Source organism: Prunus avium, chromosome 1 (genome assembly GCF_965620075.1).
Source record: "Prunus avium chromosome 1, drPruAviu1.hap1.1, whole genome shotgun sequence".
Lineage (NCBI taxonomy): Eukaryota > Viridiplantae > Streptophyta > Magnoliopsida > Rosales > Rosaceae > Prunus > Prunus avium.
The window spans coordinates 40,203,669-40,224,464 of NC_142284.1; the positions used below are offsets into that span (position 1 = coordinate 40,203,669).

Genomic DNA, 20,796 nt, shown 5'->3' on the forward strand with positions numbered 1-20,796 from the left:
ATCTTTCTCGTAATCAATCATTCAACATAATATTTAATTAATACATTAGATTACTATTCAACGTGTTCATTTTAATGATTATATGTTGTGTTAAGTATGAGGCATGCATCTTTGTTAAGCTAATTGTGCTTATTGGGTGTTTAGTTCTCTCTCTCTCTCTCTCTCTCTCTCTCTCTCCCTACATGTCTACCACTTTCTACGCAATCAAATGGGGCATAATTAAATAATTAAAGCAATTACATTCCAAAAGTTCGTTGCAGTACTAACTCTACTTTTGCTAACTACTATTTTATGCAAAAGCAGCACAAACAAAAACTGATATATTCCAAACACCATGCTCAGTTGTTGCTTGCTTTAGTATTTTTAATTCATCTTAAAACCATTCAAAATTCCTCGGAGTCTCAAGCTACCTAATCTAACCTCCATAATGCATATCATTTTTCATGACCAATATTACTTACAAGTTTACAACTACTGGCAAATTCAAGAATTTTCATTCCGGAGGTCCACGTGTAGAAGGTTAAAAAAATTTCCTATCCAAAATAGACCCATCAAAATGAAATGATAGGATTCTAATTCATAGTTAATAGATAAAACTATACAAAATACTCATGTTCATTATCAAAGAGAACTGCATCAACTTCAAAAACTAAACACACACTGTAATAAACCAAAAATATCTCTAAGAATGTGATAATAAACCAAAAAAATTTGCGCAATACTCTTTGTCTCCCAAGGCGTCTCGTCTTATTCGACCTAAGAACTGGCATATATTAGTTCAATCCTACTCATTTTAAGGCATTTACGTTATTTTTCAGGTACGTCGTCGTTTTAATTTTTGGCTTTATTTGCATTTCTTTTAGGCTCTAGCTCTCAAACTTTGGACCCTTATGAGTACTGTCTTAGGAGGAGCTTTTTCAAGCAAATATTTCTTAAATACGTAAGAGTTAGGTTATTCGTGTAAAACTCTTTGTAGATTGAACATCTAAGGCTTTTTACCTAGATTGACCTTAGGTCCCTTCATGCATTCATATCATACATAAAAAATTATTTTATGTACAAATATTGGCTAAGTATGAAAAATGATTTTTTGGAATAATCATTTTCTCAAGATAATTTTTGGCGGCCATTATTCCTTACACATCAAATAAGAAATTGATTTTATGGGATTTTAGTATGAAGTATATATTGACTTAATGAGCCATCATTTTTAGCCTAAATCGTATTTTGCACTAAAATCGATTTTTCATATTTTGATTTAGTGGGAATTTGATTTTCTAGTATTTTTATTTGAATCCAAATGGGGGGTAATTCCTTATTTACATTGTAAACTAAAGTAAATAGAGTAATATAAAAATAAATGAAAGTAAAATGATAAAGACCTGCATGTTGTCCTGGTGTGCTGTGCCATCTGGAGCATTTCATTAAGCAGTTTGTGGGCAATTTGCAGAGATCAACATCTTCTCCTCCAATGGTGAATTCCGAGCTTGCAGAAGTCAATTAACCCCTCTTACCCCTATGTGGATCCGTCCCTGTTTACAACTACATCTAGTTAAAAAGAAGGGTTAATTTGAATATGCTCAATCAATAGTATTAGTACCCAAATATGCCTTTTTTTTCGATCGAAATATAGTACGCGAAAGCAACAGAAGAGGACTGGAAACTGCCAAACCGTTTTGCATCAAAAAACAAAAGAATCACAGAGAGGTCACATGAATTCTAACTTATTTAGCGTCACCATACACATTCCCATAAAATTAGGGCTACCCTTATGATGCATGCCAGTTGCAGTTTAGCATTTTCTCTCTTAGCTTCCTTGATGATCTTTTTCTTTTTCGTAACCTGATTCATTCGAACTTAAATCACGGGGGCTCTTTATTTATCTTTTGCACCAACTTGGGGCTCTTTCAGTTAAAAAGCATAAAATATGCTGTAATTGCGATATGGCCATATTGCAGGTTTTGTATTAGCATATAGAGCTAGCTATTAGGTTTGGTAGGTAAAGATGGATAAAGGGTCGTCTTTCAACGACCCCGTTTTAAGCCCCACAGCCGAATCTCTAGGGTTAGGTCCCAGCTAAATGAAACACACTAAACATCGTGATTAGCATAACATGAGTTTATTCTTTCACAAAGGAGCAAATTAATTAGCAGACCCCATAACTTAAAATTTAAAAATTCAAAGAAAAGATGAACCAAAACCAGGTAGTGGGTCCTAATCAACTAGAGTCTACATCAAGTAAAATTGAAGTCAGAAACAGAAGGCATCTTTTTCGCACCACACCCCAACTTTTTTTTTTTTTTTTTGGGTTGCTTTTGCTAGAAGAGAAGAGACACACTTGCTAGATTTAGTTCATTGAATATTCAAGATTTAGGTGTCACGTGACTTCCCGGTTCTAGATCACTTTAACAAGGTTGTGCCTCCCTTATCTTCTCCCTCTCGATCACATGCTCCCCAGTACCTAATTTTGTTATTCACTCTTTTTGGCTTTAGCCTTTATGAATTTTTTTTAAAAAAACCGCAAGGAGATTATATTCATAATTTACGCCACAAGGACAATACAAATTCATTAGCCATAAAAGGTACAACGACCCACAAAGGGATTACAACTAAAATAGAGGGATTTATTGACAACATCAAACTCATACAATATACCTCCACTCAAAGCCACAAATTGATTTTATCGTTTTTCAATTTTTTTTACCCTCAGAGGTAAGCCACAGAAAGATGCTCAAATTCATGGCCTGCAATCACATGTGGAATATATGTGTGATGCGTGTGTTTATTCCCTAGCTTCATGCATAGCACATTGGCTAACATGTTGTCGTATAAGTTTTGGATAAGATTTACTTAATCAATAATTAGGGGATTGCCAAACCCCTTAATTAAGTTGGAAACCCTGCCAATCATTATAAGCTCATTGGCTCTTGGCAACGTGGCCTGCTTATTTCTTTCGTTCTTATATTAGCTTCTTCCCATGTGGCATCTGAAATATATATTTCCATGCATGTGCTTGCCCAAAAATAAACTCCAATAATTCAACTGCCATATATTTAGATTTTGGATACTATTGATTGTTTTCAGTTTTATTTTTTGTACATTCCAATGGTGCTTATTATTTTTTAATAAAATATCTATCCCAACAAAGAAAAACCTTAAATTTTTTATTTTTATTTTATATTAATAAATGTATACTATGTTAGTTCGTCAAAATAATGTGTTCTTTTGCACTCGGGTTCAACTAAATTATACATGTAGCAGTCTAAAACCCTAAATTTCAAAGCTGCTATTATTAGTAGATGCGATTTGGTCAGAATAATGTATTTGTCCTTTTACACTTGGGTTTGATTTTACCCCGTATTAAAAACCAGTAAAAAGAAAAATGAAGTTGGCCCATTGGTTTGCACACTGGGTGGTTATTTTCCCCGCGTAAAAATTAATAAATAAAAATTTACTGAAATGTTGAGTCTTCCTCTACCAAGTCCACTCAGCACTCCTCCCTCTCAAACATTTAAAACCCCCACAAAGACCAGTCCAACTGACACACCCATCACTCCTCCAAACTCTGCCGCCAAATCACTCTCCACACCCCCACCACCGCCTCAACCGCCTCAACCCAATTCCAATGCCAACAAACAACCCTACCTCCTCATCCCTCAATTAAAATCAACCCTTCAACTTCATTGCAGCATATCATCAACCACCTAACCACACAAACAATGGCGTCTTCTCTCTCAAGAAGATTCTCACTCGGCAGCCCGCCCCAACCAGCCGCCACGTCGTCTTCCCCGGATCTGAAGCAGCGAGTCATAACCTGCCTCAACAAGCTCGCGGACCGTGACACTCTGGCCATGGCCACCGCCGAGCTCGACGCCATTGCCAGAAACCTCTCCCACGACTCCTTCGCTACCTTCCTCATCTGCATTCACAACACCGACTCTTCCTCCAAGCCACCCGTCCGCAAGCACTGCGTTTCTCTCCTCGCTCTACTGTCCAACTCCCACGGAGACGTTCTGGCTCCCTTTTTGTCCAAGATGATCTCTACCGTTCAGCGCCGCCTCCGCGACCCCGACTCCGCCGTCCGATCCGCTTGCGTCGACGCCGTCGCCGCGATGTCGTCTCAGATCACGACTCCGTCGTTTTCTTCGGCGTTTTTAAAGCCATTGATGGACACGCTGGCGATGGAGCAGGACTCTAATTCTCAGATCGGCTCCGCGCTGTGCCTGGCCGCCGCGATCGACGCCGCGCCCGACCCTGACCCGGCGCAGCTGAAGAGGAGCTTGGCGCGGCTGGGGAAGCTGGCGAAGAGCGAGAGTTTCAAGGCGAAGGCAGCGCTTCTGGTGCTTGTTGGGAGCATTGTCGGCGCCGGCGGCGCGTCGAACCGCGGCGTGTTGGACTGGCTTGTGCCGTGCGTAGTTGAGTTTTTGAGTAGTGAGGACTGGGCCGTGAGGAAGGCCGCGGCTGAGGCGCTTGGGAAGGTGGCCTCGGTGGAGAGAGATTTGACGGCGATGTATAAAGCTTCGTGTTTGAATGTCCTGGAAAGTCGGAGATTTGATAAGGTATATTGTCTTCCCTCCTCCCCAATCGGTTGTTTGGTTGCTGAGAAAGGGTAGGAGAAGAGGAGAAAATATTGTGACTTCAATCATTTCGGTAATTGTTTTTCTTTTTCGAATTTACTTTTTTCCTGATTTTTACTAATTTCATTCTTTAACAGGTGAAGGTAGTCCGGGAGACTATGAACCATACATTGGAGTTGTGGAAGGTTCTTATTGCAGGAGATTCCGAAGAGAATTCTGCTCCAATTCAATCCAGATCTTCAACTGGTAAGGCATTTTCTTTGTTTGAGAAACATCAAGTTATAAACGACAGAGATGCCTGCAAGTTCATTACTTGTTCATAAAATTGGTCAAACAGTTTTATCACATGAGAAAGCAAACAAAAGAGAAAATGTGATTTGTTTCCAATGAATCTGAATTCTAAAGCTGTTGTTTTAGTCATGAAATTATTTCCGTATGGTGTTAATTTGCCCAATTTCAGTAAGTCCTGTTGTGCTCTTCATTCTGCTATTACCTTTGAAGTTAAACACCTTTTGAACCTGTCTAATGTCATCTAATCTTCTGTCTGCCTCTCTTCTGTTTTCTTTTGGACTTTTTCCCATGGGGCCAGATAATGGGTTTGGTCGATGCTTTCCTCCCATTTCCAAAAGTTCCGATGATTCCAGTTTTAGGACTCCTCAACCAAAGAAAACAGTCCCCACCACAAACAGGTCCCCTCCATCCGATGGTTCTTTGGTGACCACAGCTAAAAAAGGAAACGAGAGAAAATCAGAAACATCCTTGTTCTCTAAGCAGGACCACAAGAAACCCTCTGATTGGAAAATAGAAATCGCAATGCCCAACTCTCCCTCTTCAAAGCTGGCCCATATGGATGATATTCTAAGGAGTGACTCTGGAGATCCGGAAGCAGGAAAGAATGAGCACATTGGAAATAACATGCCAGAAACTAAACGCGTTCTCTTCAGTAAGATCCATGATGAAAAAGTACACAAATTTGGTGGTTTAAAATCTGGGTCTCGTGTGGTTCCATTTAATGAGGATGAGAACTTTGACTCAGATGTTGTAGTCAGCAATGCTGCAGAAGAAGTTTATGAGAGCCAAAAGGATGCTGAAGATCTCAATTTGATCCGTGAACAACTTATTCAGATTGAAAACCAGCAGTCCAGTCTATTAAACCTTCTCCAGGTATGTTCCTGATACTTGTTTACCTTTTCTCTTAACCAGAACTGTTAGTTGCACCAGAGGATTTTAGCACAACCTGAGGCATTATAAGTATTTTTCTTTTATTTTTTTGTTCAACTTTATTTTAAGGTGGTATTATTATTGTTAATTGAAGTTAGTCTGCTTTGATTTACATACTTGAGGCTCTCATAGCTCATTGTTGCTGCTCTCCGCAAAGTTAAAAACTTGATAATGGGAATGAGATAAAACATGCCTACAGGCGTTGTTAGTTGGTCTTAAGATTTTATGTCTTTGGATGAAAGTTAGTCTTACCATTTTTCTCTTAGTCTCTGCTTGCTGGATTTATTAGTCAATTTTGCCATTTCAAAGTTTTATTCTTAAAAATCATATCCTGTTACCTACTTAAAGGCTTCAGGAGAATATTTCATTATTCATAGTGATGCACAATTCTTAGAAAGCTTCTGGTCTGCTGACCTAATCCCCTGTTAAAAATGTGTACAGAGATTTATTGGGAGCTCTCAGAGTGGGTTGAACTCTCTTGAGACACGTGTGCATGGCCTTGAGATGGCACTGGATGAAATATCATACGATTTGGCCATAACAAGTGGAAGGATTCCAAACACTGAATCTGCAGATAACACATGCTGCAAGCTGCCTGGTGCAGAATTCTTGAGTTCCAAGTTCTGGCGTAGAACTGATGGGCGGTGTTCTACTGCAAGGCTCTCTTCTGGAACCATGCCCTCACTCAATGCTATTCCTAACATACCTAATAGAGATAAGAGTGCTGAATCATGTGCGTTTGACAGTGAAAGATTTCAGCACCAAAGTAGGGGTGCATTTACCGTTAACTCAGTGGCAGAAATTCATGATGCCCAAAGGTTGAATACAAGGCACTATCCAGACAAAACACCAAAGACCATAGTCCGAGATGCTGAGAGGGTTCAAGCTTGCAATGCCAGTCGGCTTGGGATTTCACCAATTACGTCTATAGCATCAAGGAACCCGAGTAGAAGGTAAGGATAACTGATATCAGAACTTAGCAATGTATTTTATACTGCTAATTCTGTTGCTTCATTAAATTTCTTGTCTGCCTATTAACACATTGCTGGATTCACTATTTGTTGCATTTATACGTAGCTGTAGTTTTACTCAAAATAATTCCTATGCGGAATTTCTTAGTGGATCTTCTGCAACAATGTAGTGAAAATATTTTTGCATTGAAATTACAATTGTTGGCACAAGATCACCACTGTTAATAGAATTTTGTGAAGCAGATTAAATATCTCTTTAGCTATCACAGTTTCACTGCTTTCGTGACATTTTCCTGATTGGCTCTGAAATTAGAACATTTTCTGTTAACAAAACACCCAGTGCCAAGACATTGTGAAGTTTTCAGTTGTGGGTTGTCGAGTATGTATGCAAAACATTAACAATCTTATTAGGATTTTAAACCCTGCAACTATTTGAGTGCAATATTTTTTTTGTTTCCGTTATATTAAGGTTGCCGTTCCACAGAAATTGGTTAGTGGAGCTGTCATCATATCATATACAACGCAGCTTCTCAGTGAAGTTCTCATTTCAATGATCTTGAGTAGTTGAATCGTAAATCAACTTCCCACTATGTTGGAAACTCTGATTGCTTGATTTGTGCTTTTCTGTGTTTTCTTTTCCATGATCATTTTCTCCCTATAGCATATAATTCTGTACTTTGCACGCTATCCTCAATGATATGATTTTAAAGCAATTCTGTCTTTTTGTTTCTCAGATCATCCGCCTAAGATAGAAGAATCATAGAATTGTTTGAAGTGGAAAATGTTTGATGATTGATGGATCAATTTCTCAGTAGAGAGAGACAAGCATCATGGGGGCATGGAAAGACCTGAAGACATTAAATTGAATGCCGATCAAGTGTTTATATATGTAGGTGCGCATAATTTATGAAATTTCTAATTCAATGTGGCATATTGATGCACAGGACAGGGGAAGCAAAGGGGGCTCCATTTATAATTACATGTGCCCTCCTCTTCCTCCTAAAAGCAGCTTTCGGATTTAATTGCAATAGACCAGAGTAGAGTCTTTGTAGCATGTGTTATATTTATTACTTACCTGCACCAAGCCGGTAAAGGGAGGGAAACTAAATCTGTACAAACTCATCTTTTCTTGGATTGTTGTTACCTTACTTGCTGTATATATGATGAGATCAGTAAATGAGTTTTCATATTTCTGCAAATATAAACGCGTCCGTAGACTGTCTGGTTCATACAATACACCTATTAGAACGTGGGCTGCTATATTAAAAAATAAGCTTGCCACACCGGCATGGTGGTTTTTCAGCAACAATTTGTTTGTAGCAAGTGACAACTGTGTGTAACTTATGTCGGAGTACAGCTGGCTTTAGCTTCAAGCGATCCCAAGTGCCATCACCGCCTAAATAATTCCATAACTAAACCCCTTAACCCTGAACTTAGTTTAAAAGTCTATAACCATAACAATTCATGGCTTTCAACGTTAATCTAATTTCCCGCCCATTCCACCACTAAACAAGAAAAAGCATTTCGGCTTAAAAACAACGCAAACTGTTAAAATCCAAACAAAGCCCATGCATGATTAAACATATGCTCTCACCTTGGAAATGGCCCGAATGGGCACCAGGTTGGGCCGGACGGAAAACAAACTCTCAAACTGATGTTCTTGGGCTCCCTTTTTCTACAAGCCGGAGCCAGTTATGCAAATGCAAGTTTAAAAAAATAAAAAAATAGAATGGACAGTCTAAATTACTCTAAAAAATTACTTTAATCTATGAAAGGAGGATTGAACTTGAGTGCAAAGTAGTGCCATTGGTTGGCAGAGCCGCTTTAAGGCTAAGGGTAGCCTTGGACCCCCCAATTTTCTAAATTCCTATCTATATTTACACATTGTTTTGGATAAATAGTAAGTGGATAAAAAAGGGAAAATTATTTAGCTTTAATATGTAAGTTTTGAATACATGTGTATTTTTCAAACTAATATTTACAATTCTAACTTCGCCTCTGCACATTGCTTGCCAATTAGCCTAACTTTATCTGCATGCAAATGCAAAAGTTATAAAGTAGGCTAATGTGCACCCCGCCCAACCAAGGGTATTATGGAAAACTTGGAATTTTGTTCGGATGCTGCACTTTGTCAAATGTTTGAGTGCATTTAGAAAACCCTTTTTATCTTTAGGTCAGAAAATGACAAATGACCTAATTCTCGGGGACAACAAGTTTGGGCTCTGGAGAAGGCAAGCAGGATAGAAACTTGGCCATTTTTGACCTGCAACTTGGAAAGGCTCCATTTGGGGCTGGACCATGCCAGACAGGCTTATCAGTTTACATTATTCCCTTGTCCTCCTAACTTATAATAATGTACAAATATTCTAATCTTTTGATATTAATTTAAGAACTAGTGGACCGAATTTGAAATATAATTTCCCCTTCAACTGGACTTATGCAGTACGGCAGTGGTATATGCTATATGGTGTACCTAAACAATATGCTCAAACGCCAAATGTATTCATCTCTGTCATTACAGTCTTTCCCATAAATTTATTATACGAGAAAAATACTCACATTTTCCGTCGTTTTCTAAACTGTCCAAGTCTGTCAAGCACCCCAAGCATTTTCCTAATTCGATAATTAAATTTTAAAACTATAGAATTTGACCCCATGCTCTTCAATATTCAGTGTATCTTAAAAAAAAATAAAAATACAAGCTATATTCAAGGGATTTCTCACACACACTATTAAGGTGTTATTGGGATTCAAACCTGACCACTGATCTGCAAGTCAATGCTCTTTTCCACTAGGTTAGGCCCGTTCAATGTATCAAAAGGGGTTGCCTTTTTCTACCTCTTGATTCTTATTTCTTAAATGCTAATCATAATTCGAAAGAAGAAATAGAGAAAGTTGAGAATATGGAGTTGCATCTTGAATAATATTAATATCCCTTTGAATTATCATAAATTTCAACAAGGCATATGTCATCTTTTACTTTATAAATGCTTTTATTCACTGGCCTCTCTGATTACCATGTTGAATTAGACGACAAACCCTTCAAAATCAAGCTTTAAATGGACGAACCATATTTTTATTGCCCAAATTCAAAGCTACGCCAACATTATTCTTTTTATTTATTTATATATATCAGTTATTCTTTTCTTGTCAACTTCTTTCGGGCAAGAAAACATGCACCCAATAACGCATTTTCCAGTCACTGTCCGTTGCTCTGCTAATTACTATGAGTGCTTGTGCTTCAAGGCTCTTCAATTACCAAAGGTTTTCGTTTTCTTTTATTTTCTTAGAAAAAAAAAGAAAAAAGAAAACCATTGGCAATTGCTGCGTTGACTCATTCATTTTGCAGAGAATATATATCTTTCCGATTATGCAAGAAATGAATCACAATGATAGAGAGAAAGGTGGTTCGCATTACCGTGGGAAGCACATGTTGAAACCTGGGAAATTATGCGCCTTAATTCGTGCTTCACACGGTCTCCTTATAAGTCCTAAAACCCAACCCTTTTGCCAGCTAATAGCTAATAGGCCCCCCTTCTTGACCGAAAAAACAAAACGAGAAAAAAGAAGAAAAGAAAAAGCTACATGCTCTTGTGGAATGAATGTCTACCAATACCAGCTCATTAGACAACACATGGATACCCAATTGTCAATGTGGAAACAACTCCAAGTTGCAATTTGATATAAACTATTTTTTTCATTGAGTAAATATTAAAATGCTTGTGAAAATTTTGGGATTGTATATGTCATATTTGGTTTTGGACATTAAAAGAGGCTATAGAAACTTTACGAAGTTTAAAAGAACGAGAAATTAGCAGATGTGAGTAAGATCAGATTGGGGCAGTGCGGACACATGAACTACAAACATCTTGCAAATTGTCTTAACTGCTTGAGCTACAAATATTTTGCAAATCCGCTTTATATTAGGATAGTTTAGAATATAACTTTCCCAAATTTAAAACAAACTAGAAATTAAAGCAACACTAGCACTAAAGTTCACAAATGTCTTTCATTAAATAAAATCTCTCATGATTTCCAAATCACACTTTAGATATGAAATTGTATTGTTAAAAGACAGACGTGTACCCTAAAGCTATGCAATACACGTTTTATTTTATTGAGCTTTTGCGAAATACCTTCACCTTAACAGGAGCATTCGTAGAAGAATCATCAAACTTTCAAGTAATATACCACTGGCTGCTTTCAAGTAGGGGAATAAATGGGTCAGCGACGTGTGAATAAAACTTATGGTTGTCACCATTGAAGAATAAATATAAGATAAAACTAAATTCATGACCAAGGGCCCTTATCTTCCCATATTTTTATATTTTGTACACTAGTTATGACATAATCAAATTACAAATTATGGAGGTGGGTGTTGTGTCAATTGCCATTGACTAATTTCGATTAAAATTAAGTTGCATTCGTATCATTTGACAGAAAAATTTAAAAGTAATTTTTACATTAAAAAAATTTAAACATGTTTCTAATAAAAAAAAACCCTTACATAAACAATATAGCTATCACTATTACAACTTAACTATTCAGGTATTACTATTTTTCTTATCAATGTTTTTGATGTTGGAATTGTAGTTTTAGTTCACGAAAAGTGCATAAAGTAAATAGGCTCACAATGAAGCATCCATATGCATGGAAAAGGAAGAGCAGAGCAGTAACAACAATCAAACAACAAAAGTAATAAAAAAGTGTAGTTTCTGAGCAACCTCTTTCGCTAAATCATGTATTGTGTCTTCTAGTTCAAGCCTTATTGTACAAATAATATGGTCAGAAAAATGAAGCCCCGAAAAAAGCGTCCACCTCAAATCCCAATTATTTCGGTCGGTCAGCCATTTTTATTCTCTTCTTCTTGGCTCATAGTCCCATCCCAATTCAGCAAAAATACTTTTAACTAATAATCAAGACTGATTAGCATTAACTAATCACCGGTTCATCTCCCCCACCACCCTCTGCCCCTTACCCAATCAACACTACTTTCTTCTTCTTCACCACACACCAGCAGCCCCCTTTTATACTCTCTCTCTCTCTCTCTTCCTCAAATGGTCGGAGACGCCAGACCCATTTCTCAAAACCCCGAAAGTTTTCAACTTTCATAAAAACCCACTTGTCGGCAGCAGCAGCAGATCTATTCCAAACCCACCCCAATCCCCTACCCATTCTAATTATTCTCAGAAAAACTCCCACTTTTTTGGCAACAAATGTCAGGTATGGACTCATCAGAGCAACGCCGCAAGCGGAAGCGCATGCTTCGGTCCTACTCACAAGCAAAGCACTACTTGTCCCTGAGAAGGCCTCTCATTCTCTGCTTCTCCTTCTTCATCTTCCTCTTGCTCCTCTCCTCCGAACGCTTCCGTCCGGCGTCATTTCGGCCGGTCCTCACCGCCTCCACCACCACCCTCTCCCTCCTATCCTCCACCGCAAGCAATTCGATTCTCGAGTCTTTCACTAACAGAAACAGCAACAGCAACACCAGAGACTCGTCCCCTCTTCGAGTTCAAGATCGAATCTTGTTTCCCGATCACGTTCTTCTCATTGTGCCCAATAGGTTTCGCCAAAACGACCAATTGGAGTGCGTTTACCATAGATTATCCAACGGTTCAGATGAGCTTCAAGATGGAGAAAAGAATCCGCACCTGGATTTTGCTATTCGACCGGTTTTGTCCACCGACGTCTACGACGAGCTCCGTTCCATTGCCAGGTGTCCGCTGCCGTCGAATAATTACTCGGTGGCCGTCGATTTGCGGAGGCGTGGCGGCGGTTACGATTGGACGGCTGGGATTAACGGGACGGCTTATCCTTGGGACAGAGTAGTTTACGAGGCGGTTATTGATGGAGACACGGCGGTTGTGTTCGTTAAGGGGTTGAACCTCAGGCCCCACAAGAAATCGGATCCGACCCGACTCACTTGCCATTTCGGGTTGGCCAACAATGGCAATTGGGAAAAAGACCAGGGCTTTGTGCTCACCACTGAAGCTGTCACGGCGGCTCAGGAAGTTGTCCGGTGCTTGCTGCCCCGGACTATCCGAAACAACCCGGATAAGACCCATGGAGTTCGGGTCACGATTGGTTACAACACTGGCAGCGCCAGAGCTCCAGTTCATGTCACTCTGCCTTCTGTGGCCACAATTTACAGTTCTAAATCCACTGTGAGAAACGAAAAGCAGAAGAAAAAGCACGAGCTTTGTGCTTGCACCATGTTGTGGAACCAAGCACCAGCGCTAAAAGAGTGGGTTATGTACCACGCTTGGCTTGGAGTTGAGCGCTGGTTCATTTACGACAACAACAGTGACGACGGGATTGAAGATGTGGTTCGGGAACTTGAGTTGCAGGCCTACAATGTCAGCAGGCAGAGCTGGCCATGGATCAAAACCCAAGAAGCAGGCTTTTCGCGTTGTGCTTTGAGAGCAAGAGACGAGTGCCATTGGGTTGGCTTCTTTGATGTCGACGAGTTCTTCTACTTCCCTAGGGCGTTTCGGCACCACAGAGGAGACGGTGTTCCTGGTGAAAACTCGCTTCGAAACCTTGTTTCGAATTATTCGTATTCGCCGACGATTGGGGAGATCAGAACAGATTGCCATAGCTTTGGGCCATCTGGGCTGAGTTCACATCCATCGCAGGGTGTCACTGTTGGGTACACTTGCAGGCTGCAAAGCCCTGAGAGGCACAAGTCTATAGTAAGGGCAGATTTGCTTGATGTTACTCTGCTCAATGTGGTTCACCATTTTAGGCTGGGACAAGGTTTCAGGCACCTGAATGTGCCTGAAAATGTTGCTGTCATAAACCATTACAAATACCAGGTTTGGGAGACTTTTAAGGCCAAGTTTTTCAGAAGGGTAGCAACCTATGTTGTTGATTGGCAGGAGGATCAAAACCAGGGGTCAAAAGATAGGGCACCTGGGCTAGGAACTGAGGCCATTGAGCCACCCAATTGGCGGTTGAGGTTCTGCGAGGTTTGGGACACTGGCCTTAAAGACTATGTTTTGGGTTACTTTGCTGATCCTGCAACTGGGTCACTGCCATGGGAGAAGTCTCTTCTGTGACAAATACAAATTGCAGAGCTGGGTGCTTTCAGATTGGCGCCCATGTATAACACAGAGTAAATCACACACAGAACAGAAGCCATTCTTTTCATTGTAATTTTTTCCTTTTTTGTATCTGATTATTCTTTTTCTTTTTTTCATACACATGCAATGAATTAATTACAGAATTCTTCTTATACGGTGTAAATTTTGTGACAATATGAAATGAAAATTTTCCTTTTTTCCATATTGTTCCTTGCTTGTAGAATGAATACAAATTCATTTTCTTAATTAAAATAAATGAATTATGGATTCTTTTCTCCCTGTTTTCTGGGTGTTATTTTAGTCATCATGCTCTTGAAGTGATTTAACGAAATCAAATTGGAGGTAACATTAAGTACGTTCAGTGATAACCAAATGAACCGAAGTTCATTAAAGCGGGAAAAAAGAACGTTGGAAACTTGGAATGACCAAATGATTTTAGGGACGGTAATTAATGGTAAAGAGATTATTCAATAATTTACATCACAAATAACACATTGATTAGGAAGACAGGCTTTGCAGCGAACATGATCGATGCAACGCATGCGAATTTGTTCTTTACGTCTAATCTATTTCTATTGAAGCTAGGTGGTAAAACCGCAATCAAAGCACAACTTGGCTAATTCAACATTCTTCTTACTAGAGAAATTGAACAAAATTACGTGCATTTACAATCAAAATGTGGTGCTCGAGTATTCTAAGAATTAGAATATCTGAATACCAATGCTTCCCTTAGTATGGAATTCCCAGTAAGCAGCTCTGAAGAATCCGTTTTATGCGCAAGATCCATGATATTTAACTGACTGAGAGTACAAGAAACATATTATGTGCATACATTATATATCTAAACACAACAGTGCTATCAATCGGGTATTGCAGCAGAATTTCCTGGCACCAGAATAAGATCGCAATAATCGCCATTCTTCGTTCTCTGTTATGATAAATCTGTTGCTTGAGAATCCTGAGAATGAAAATAAACAAATAAACACCTTATAAATTAGATAGAAGAGAGATATTTTATATATATTCTCTATGCTCAAATTGAAAACTTGACTGCAAATATGTCACATAAACCTTTTTTCCCATGCAAGTGTAACAATTTGAAATGATTTTACGCTGTGTGATGCAGTCAGTACAAATCAGAAATGAGAAAGTACCTGGCTTAAGGCTACAGCCATTGCATAAAGGGATAATATCAACAAGCTTCATAGTTTAATTACTTGAAAACTGGATCTTGCACAGCTAATGGGGGGTTATCCACATATTTTGCTAGAGTAGAATCCAGCTTCTCTCCAATTAATGAAATCCATGCCTGTAAACATTTCAATTTTTAGTGCAACTACATGAAAAATAGATAAGTGCATATAACAATAAATAAACAGACGGTGCTTAATTAATTGACTATGTCAACGAGTTTGATCAACCAGCCACAAGTTAAATACTTTCATTTTGAAGAACATAGGTTTACTGATATATACACCATAAAAAACACACAACAAGAAAAAAATATGAAGGGATATGATCCTTGTATACAACAGCCCTTTGTCTAACTGTGTCAAACCAATTGATTGAAACTCACACACAATTGCACTCTCTTAATGTATAGATGACAGTTATAAGTATTTTTTTTTTTCAGAGTTCAATATTTTCAAAGTCAAAAAGGACACACACCTGATCGGCGGATGTGAATCCTCTAACCGTGTCACCACCAATTATTGTGATCCCTTTGTCTCCAAGTGGCTGCAATATTACTGCCTGGCAAAGTTGGGAATCATGTTATCAATCGTTAAAAGCAGATATACAAGGTGAGTTCTAATGCACATAATTGAAGAAACTAAGAAAGATGTATCTTTCAGCTGGCTGTGCACATCAGTTACTGTTCAGGTGTGTGTATTCTTGATGAACGAATCACTGGATGAACAAACATATTTACTTGAACAGATACACATGATTGAAAAAAAAAAAATTTGAAAATCTAAGAAGAAAACTGAACCTGTGTATTTGAAGGCAGAAATGGCAGCTCAGACTTCCCAGGATAAAGATATAGGTTTGCCAAATAGCTCTCTGAAAAAGCAGGTGGTCTCAAGATTATCAAACATTTGGTGGAAGTCTAGTTCAGATAAGACATGGTAAAATAGTTGAAAAACTTCAACAGATGATATGCAGAGTCCTTGGCAAGTACTTACGAACTCCTGATTTCATAACACCTCGATAGAGTGATCCTTGCATCAGTTTATCAGCATCCACAGACACAGCCTTGCCATCACCATTAGAAGATTCTGCTGCAAAGCCAATCTGAAGGATACATTTGCCATCATAAACTATAACAAGAGACCGGCAGCACGTCACATCCAACAGAGATTGCCATGCCCTGAGAACAAGCAATGAAAAGCAACAATTAACCAGCCATGCTCACATATTAAACAAAGTAGTGATTTCTTAATCTTCTAATCCCTACAAACTAGGTATGATTGCATTGCAAAACAGAATGTAATGCTACAGAATGAAAATACAGGAATTTCGTGCCACTACGAAAAAGGTACACATTGCTTAGAAATCACAATTTGATCAAACATTGATACATAACATGTGTAATGTGTTACCACAATAACTCAGAAAGCAGAGTGTTTGGGAGATTAGAATGCATTCTCTCGCATTTGATCCCTTCGGGATTCACCTGAATCAAATAATAAAATACATAAGCAATTAAGTCATTAAAAAAAAAAACAATGAGCTCAATTTCTCACCTTAGATATAGATTTTGGTCTGATTGACAGCCATACCAGACCAGCTAGTATGTTGGTCACAGCCAATCCCAACGTCAACAAATCAGCTCTAGACTGTGAACTACAAGTTAAACATAATTTCATACAAATAATTAGGCTCACAAATCACAAATTCACAATGCCTAATTACCAACTGAAACAGTAATTTTCGAAATGCTGAAAATGATACTAAAACTCAGAAATTAAGCGGAGAGAATTGCGTTGCGTGGTTACCTGCTGGCGTCGGCGACCAGAGCGATGTCCGAAACGGTGCGGTTGAAGAGGACGGCCAAGAGGGAGGCGCCTCCCGCGTAAATCGGCAAGCTCCGAACGGCGTCGTCGTTGTTGGAGACCCAATCGGCCACCCAATTTCTCTGTGGCTTGGGGCCTCTGTAACGACTATCTGAATTCAAAGCCCTAATGGGGCGCGGGAAAGTGGGGCCAAGACGACGTCGGAGAGGGCTTTTTGGGGTCCATGGAATTGGACTACGGAGAAGGCTTCCCGCTTCCATCGAATACTGTAGAATAGGTGACAGGGCCGTTGATATTTTTGATCACTTGCTTGGGATTGGATACGGTCAGTCGTTTCGTTCAATTTGTTGCTTTTTGCATCCAACGGCTCAAGACAAGCCTGATGTTGAAGGCAATGCATTGGGAGAAGTTTTGGACTTGCCGACTTGGTTTCAAACGTCACCTCGTATGGTTTCAAGAAACAGGCTCTAAGCCTTCTCACTAAATCTTTTGGGCTGAGGCCCATAATTCAATCCTTAGGCCCGTTGGCCCATTGGTTGTTTGCATTTTTACCGGACTAAGCGACAAAAATATTTCTTACAGGGTTAATGACCTAAATGGTCCCCCAACTATTGCTCAAGTATTATTTTGGTCCATCAACTAAAATTTGCATTTGAAACGTCCTTAAACTTTTTATTTTTTACCAAGATGGTCTATCCGTCAAAGTCTGTGTATTATTATGTGAAATCGAGGGATAAAACCGTATTTTTAGGTGAGTATTCTCCTATAAAACGACCAAGCCAACTTAGGAATGCATTCCCTCCCATTTATGTTAGAAGCTTCACCAAAACCCCCAAATTAGAACCCTAGGTTTGCAATGTCGGAGATTTCAATGTCAGAGATTTCAACGACCTCAAGTGGGACGAGTCAGTACTGCGCTTGTGGGACGAAGATAATTCGTTGGACTTCATGAATATATTTGAACCCAAGAAGAAGGTTCGATGCTTGTGATAAAAATTGAGTAAGTTATTATTTGGGCTGCAAAAGTTGTTCTTTTCCATTTGTAATTGCTTGATGAGGTCTGAAATTGGGTAAGATTTGATTTGCCAGAATAGCAGAAGAGGTATGCATTTTTTCGAGTGGGTGGATAATGAAACTTGTCCAAGAGGAAAACAAGTGGTCCCTGGTTTGCTTAGAAGACTTAGAGCAATGGAGGAGGAAGGTAGAGTAAAGGAAGAACAATTTAGATCTGTGGAAGCAAAAAAGAGAGAACTGCAGCAGAAATTGAAAGAAATGGTTTAGGAAAAAAAGGTTTTGGAATGGGATCATGGGCAAAGACAATTGATAATGTGGGTTTCCTTGATTTTGTCTTGGGGTTTGTTTATAACATTTGTGATGAGTGGGAAGTTTTAATTGTTATGGGGTTTGTTTCTTTGAATGTAATGGTGAAGACTTCTGTTTCAATTGTAGAATGAATGTGCATTAGTGTTCTCAAATTTTCTTGAATTGGGGTTATTTGAATATCTGGGAGATGCACATAACTTAATATTCCACTTAGTAGAACAAATTAAAAGCCATTCCATTCTTGACCACACAGGCAATTTACAAAATGAACATCCATAAAAACATTCCAATTCCAATTACAGAGTTTGAGCCCTTCAAACTCAAGACCAGTTAGACGAAGGACACAAAATGCACATGCCTAGAAAAGTACATAACCCAAAATAGACAACCAATTACACAGTTTGAGCCGTTCTAGCTCAAAACCAATTAGACAAAGTACACAAAATTCTCATACTCAGAAAAGTACCTAACCCAAAATAGGCAAACAATTACATAGTTTTAGCCCTTCAAACTCAAAACCAATTATGTTGACGCTAAATCTTGAATAGATAGAGATGAGTGCAACTTACAAGTGGGATGGACGATCAAGAGATCGATTGGGTGTTGGATGCCGATTCTTCCTGTCCTTGGATGCTGATCCTGAATAGAAGATAAGCGAAGCTCGTGAGGTCTATGGAACCGGTGTGGAACCAGCCTAAGACCCTCCGATGCTCAAGTAAGATTGTTTTTAAGAGCTCTTGCTGTTGACCATATAGAAGTATAAAAGTCAAGCTGAAAAGTCTTACCCCTGTATTGTAGTGGGAGGGGCATACTTATAGAGGGCATTTAGTATGCTCTTAGCGCTCATTTTCGATGTGGGACTCGTGGGAGGGCCCTATGAGGTTGACACGAGTCCTTAGATATTTCAGGCGGGTGCTTCGAGGTTGATTCTGCAGAATCGGTAGGGGATACCGATTGTAGGCTGTGTTGGGCCCTGTAATGATCTTTTGCTGCTTTGAGACAATATCATCAGTAGCCTATGCCGATTGTCCGAGGCCTTGGGTGCTTGGGCGAGTTTATGAGATCCACGTGTCGTTGTACGAGTGGAGGGTCAGATATGGTACAAACAGTAGTCCCCCAAGTTGCCGATTGAGAAGCTTCTCGGTTGGGGACTTGAATGTGTATTCGGCATTCTGACCCGGACACAATGGTCCCATAATTGCCGATGGTGGTATGTAGTCCCCCAAGTGCCCAAGGGAGTGAGCTTGGATAGGAGACGGCATGATGTGCCGGTTGTTGCAAAGGGGCGAGTGAAAACTCATGAATATGCGGCTGCCGTTCGGCACGAGAGGTGAGTGAGAACTCATCAATGTGCGTCTGCCGTTCGGCACGAGAGGTGAGTGAGAACTCATCAATGTGCGCCTGCCGTTCGGCACGAGAGGTGAGTGAGAACTCATCAATGTGCGCCTGCCGTTAGTTAGTGGAGTTGTGCTCGAAGGTGGCTAGATCTGCCACGTTCGGGAAGTTGAAGCGTCTCCGAGGATTGGAAGCGTTGCAACTGACGTTTGGTCTCTCCCATGCATGCGTGACACGTGTCGGCATGGCTGTGAAGAGCCGCGTCGTTTCGTATCCCGATGCGTCGCTTCGCTTCCCGATGCTAAATCGGCCTTATAAATGTGAGGAGAAGACGAGAGTACAAATACTTGGAAATTTTGAGAGCAAAGAGAGCTTGTGAGAGGCGATTTCCGGCAACCGTGCTGAGGCTGAGCAGGCGATTTCCGGCAAGTTTGAACAAGGCGGAGGCGATTTCCGACGAACTTGAGCCACCGTGCAAACAAGGTATGTTGCCGTGTTTTCGTATTCCCATGGATCAAAGTGTTGAATTGCAAGAATTTATGTTTGAACAATGTATGAACAAGCATGAACACGCATGAACACGTATGAACGTAGTGTTTTTAGGAGGTAGAATAGGATTTGGATTCTAGCACAGCCCTTAGTGTACGTTCGTGTGTTGTTTGTAGATGTCAGATACCGAATCCGAGCGTAGGCGTAGTCCGAGGGCATTCGAGGATGAGTCGTCCTCGGGGAGTTCTGCCGAAGAGAGTGGGAGTTCTGAATCTGTGAGCTCTTCGAGCTGTGAGATAGTGGAGGGGGCAGGAGGGCGTGCCGAGGCTGGGGGTACTTCAACGAGGGTGCCTGGGGGTGATGAGCCTTCGACCTCGGGTCGTGAGGCCGATGGGGGTGGTGTCTCTGTTGCCGTTCCCGGGGAAGGGGTGCTGAGGGTCGTCAGGGGTAGGCAACGGATCCCGATGGCGAAGCCCACGGAACCTGTGTTCGGAGTAGATGACTTAGAGCCGAACACACTGACCGAATCCGAGTTGGCGAAGATTCGGTCGGAGTACAACATTCCGGAATCGGTAGGGATGCGAATTCCGGAGCCCTTAGAGTCGCTAAGTGACAATGACAAGGGGGTGGTCTTCTTCACAGATGTGTTTAAGCATGGCCTTCGGCTGCCGTTAAAGCATTCGGTGCAGAAGATCCTGGCGGCGATCGGTTATGCGCCAGGGCAGTATAACCCAAATTTTTGGATTACGCTGCTCGGGACGATCACGGCGTTCAGCTTGGCCGG

At 40.2% G+C, this 20,796-nt stretch overlaps 3 protein-coding genes across 3 annotated transcripts; 2 read left to right on the forward strand and 1 right to left on the reverse strand.

The window, feature by feature from the left end:
• Window positions 1-3,506: 3,506 nt before the first annotated feature.
• On the forward strand, window positions 3,507-7,974 carry LOC110760808 (TORTIFOLIA1-like protein 4). The gene is made up of 5 exons (XM_021963138.2): window positions 3,507-4,559; window positions 4,715-4,823; window positions 5,167-5,741; window positions 6,240-6,751; window positions 7,504-7,974. The coding sequence occupies exons 1-5, from the start codon at window positions 3,720-3,722 to the stop codon at window positions 7,514-7,516; spliced, it is 2,049 nt and encodes a 682-aa protein (XP_021818830.2). The 5' UTR covers window positions 3,507-3,719; the 3' UTR covers window positions 7,517-7,974.
• Window positions 7,975-11,568: 3,594 nt separating this feature from the next.
• On the forward strand, window positions 11,569-14,053 carry LOC110761005 (glycosyltransferase family protein (DUF23)). Its single transcript, XM_021963383.2, has one exon. It carries the CDS (start codon window positions 11,986-11,988, stop codon window positions 13,825-13,827), a length of 1,842 nt encoding a protein of 613 aa, XP_021819075.1. The 5' UTR covers window positions 11,569-11,985; the 3' UTR covers window positions 13,828-14,053.
• Window positions 14,054-14,440: 387 nt separating this feature from the next.
• On the reverse strand, window positions 14,441-17,193 carry CCB4 (cofactor assembly of complex C). The gene is made up of 8 exons (XM_021963020.2): window positions 16,848-17,193; window positions 16,596-16,695; window positions 16,452-16,525; window positions 16,035-16,219; window positions 15,842-15,912; window positions 15,520-15,603; window positions 15,006-15,160; window positions 14,441-14,809 (listed from the first exon to the last, which is right to left on the reverse strand). Exons 1-7 carry the CDS (start codon window positions 17,123-17,125, stop codon window positions 15,065-15,067), a joined length of 888 nt encoding a protein of 295 aa, XP_021818712.1. The 5' UTR covers window positions 17,126-17,193; the 3' UTR covers window positions 14,441-14,809; window positions 15,006-15,064.
• Window positions 17,194-20,796: the final 3,603 nt, after the last annotated feature.

Excerpts from the sequence above, each read along its gene's own strand:
- LOC110761005 (XM_021963383.2), top strand. The coding sequence starts at position 11,986 with ATGTCAGGTATGGACTCATCAGAGCAACGCCGCAAGCGGAAGCGCATG.
- LOC110760808 (XM_021963138.2), top strand. The coding sequence starts at position 3,720 with ATGGCGTCTTCTCTCTCAAGAAGATTCTCACTCGGCAGCCCGCCCCAA. Across the intron at positions 4,824-5,166 it reads TCAATCCAGATCTTCAACTG|ATAATGGGTTTGGTCGATGC; the intron begins GTAAGGCATTTT and ends CCATGGGGCCAG. Across the intron at positions 5,742-6,239 it reads GTCTATTAAACCTTCTCCAG|AGATTTATTGGGAGCTCTCA; the intron begins GTATGTTCCTGA and ends AAATGTGTACAG.
- CCB4 (XM_021963020.2), bottom strand. The coding sequence starts at position 17,125 with ATGGAAGCGGGAAGCCTTCTCCGTAGTCCAATTCCATGGACCCCAAAA. Across the intron at positions 15,913-16,034 it reads TGTTATGAAATCAGGAGTTC|AGAGCTATTTGGCAAACCTA; the intron begins GTAAGTACTTGC and ends CTGCTTTTTCAG. Across the intron at positions 15,604-15,841 it reads TTCTGCCTTCAAATACACAG|GCAGTAATATTGCAGCCACT; the intron begins GTTCAGTTTTCT and ends CAACTTTGCCAG.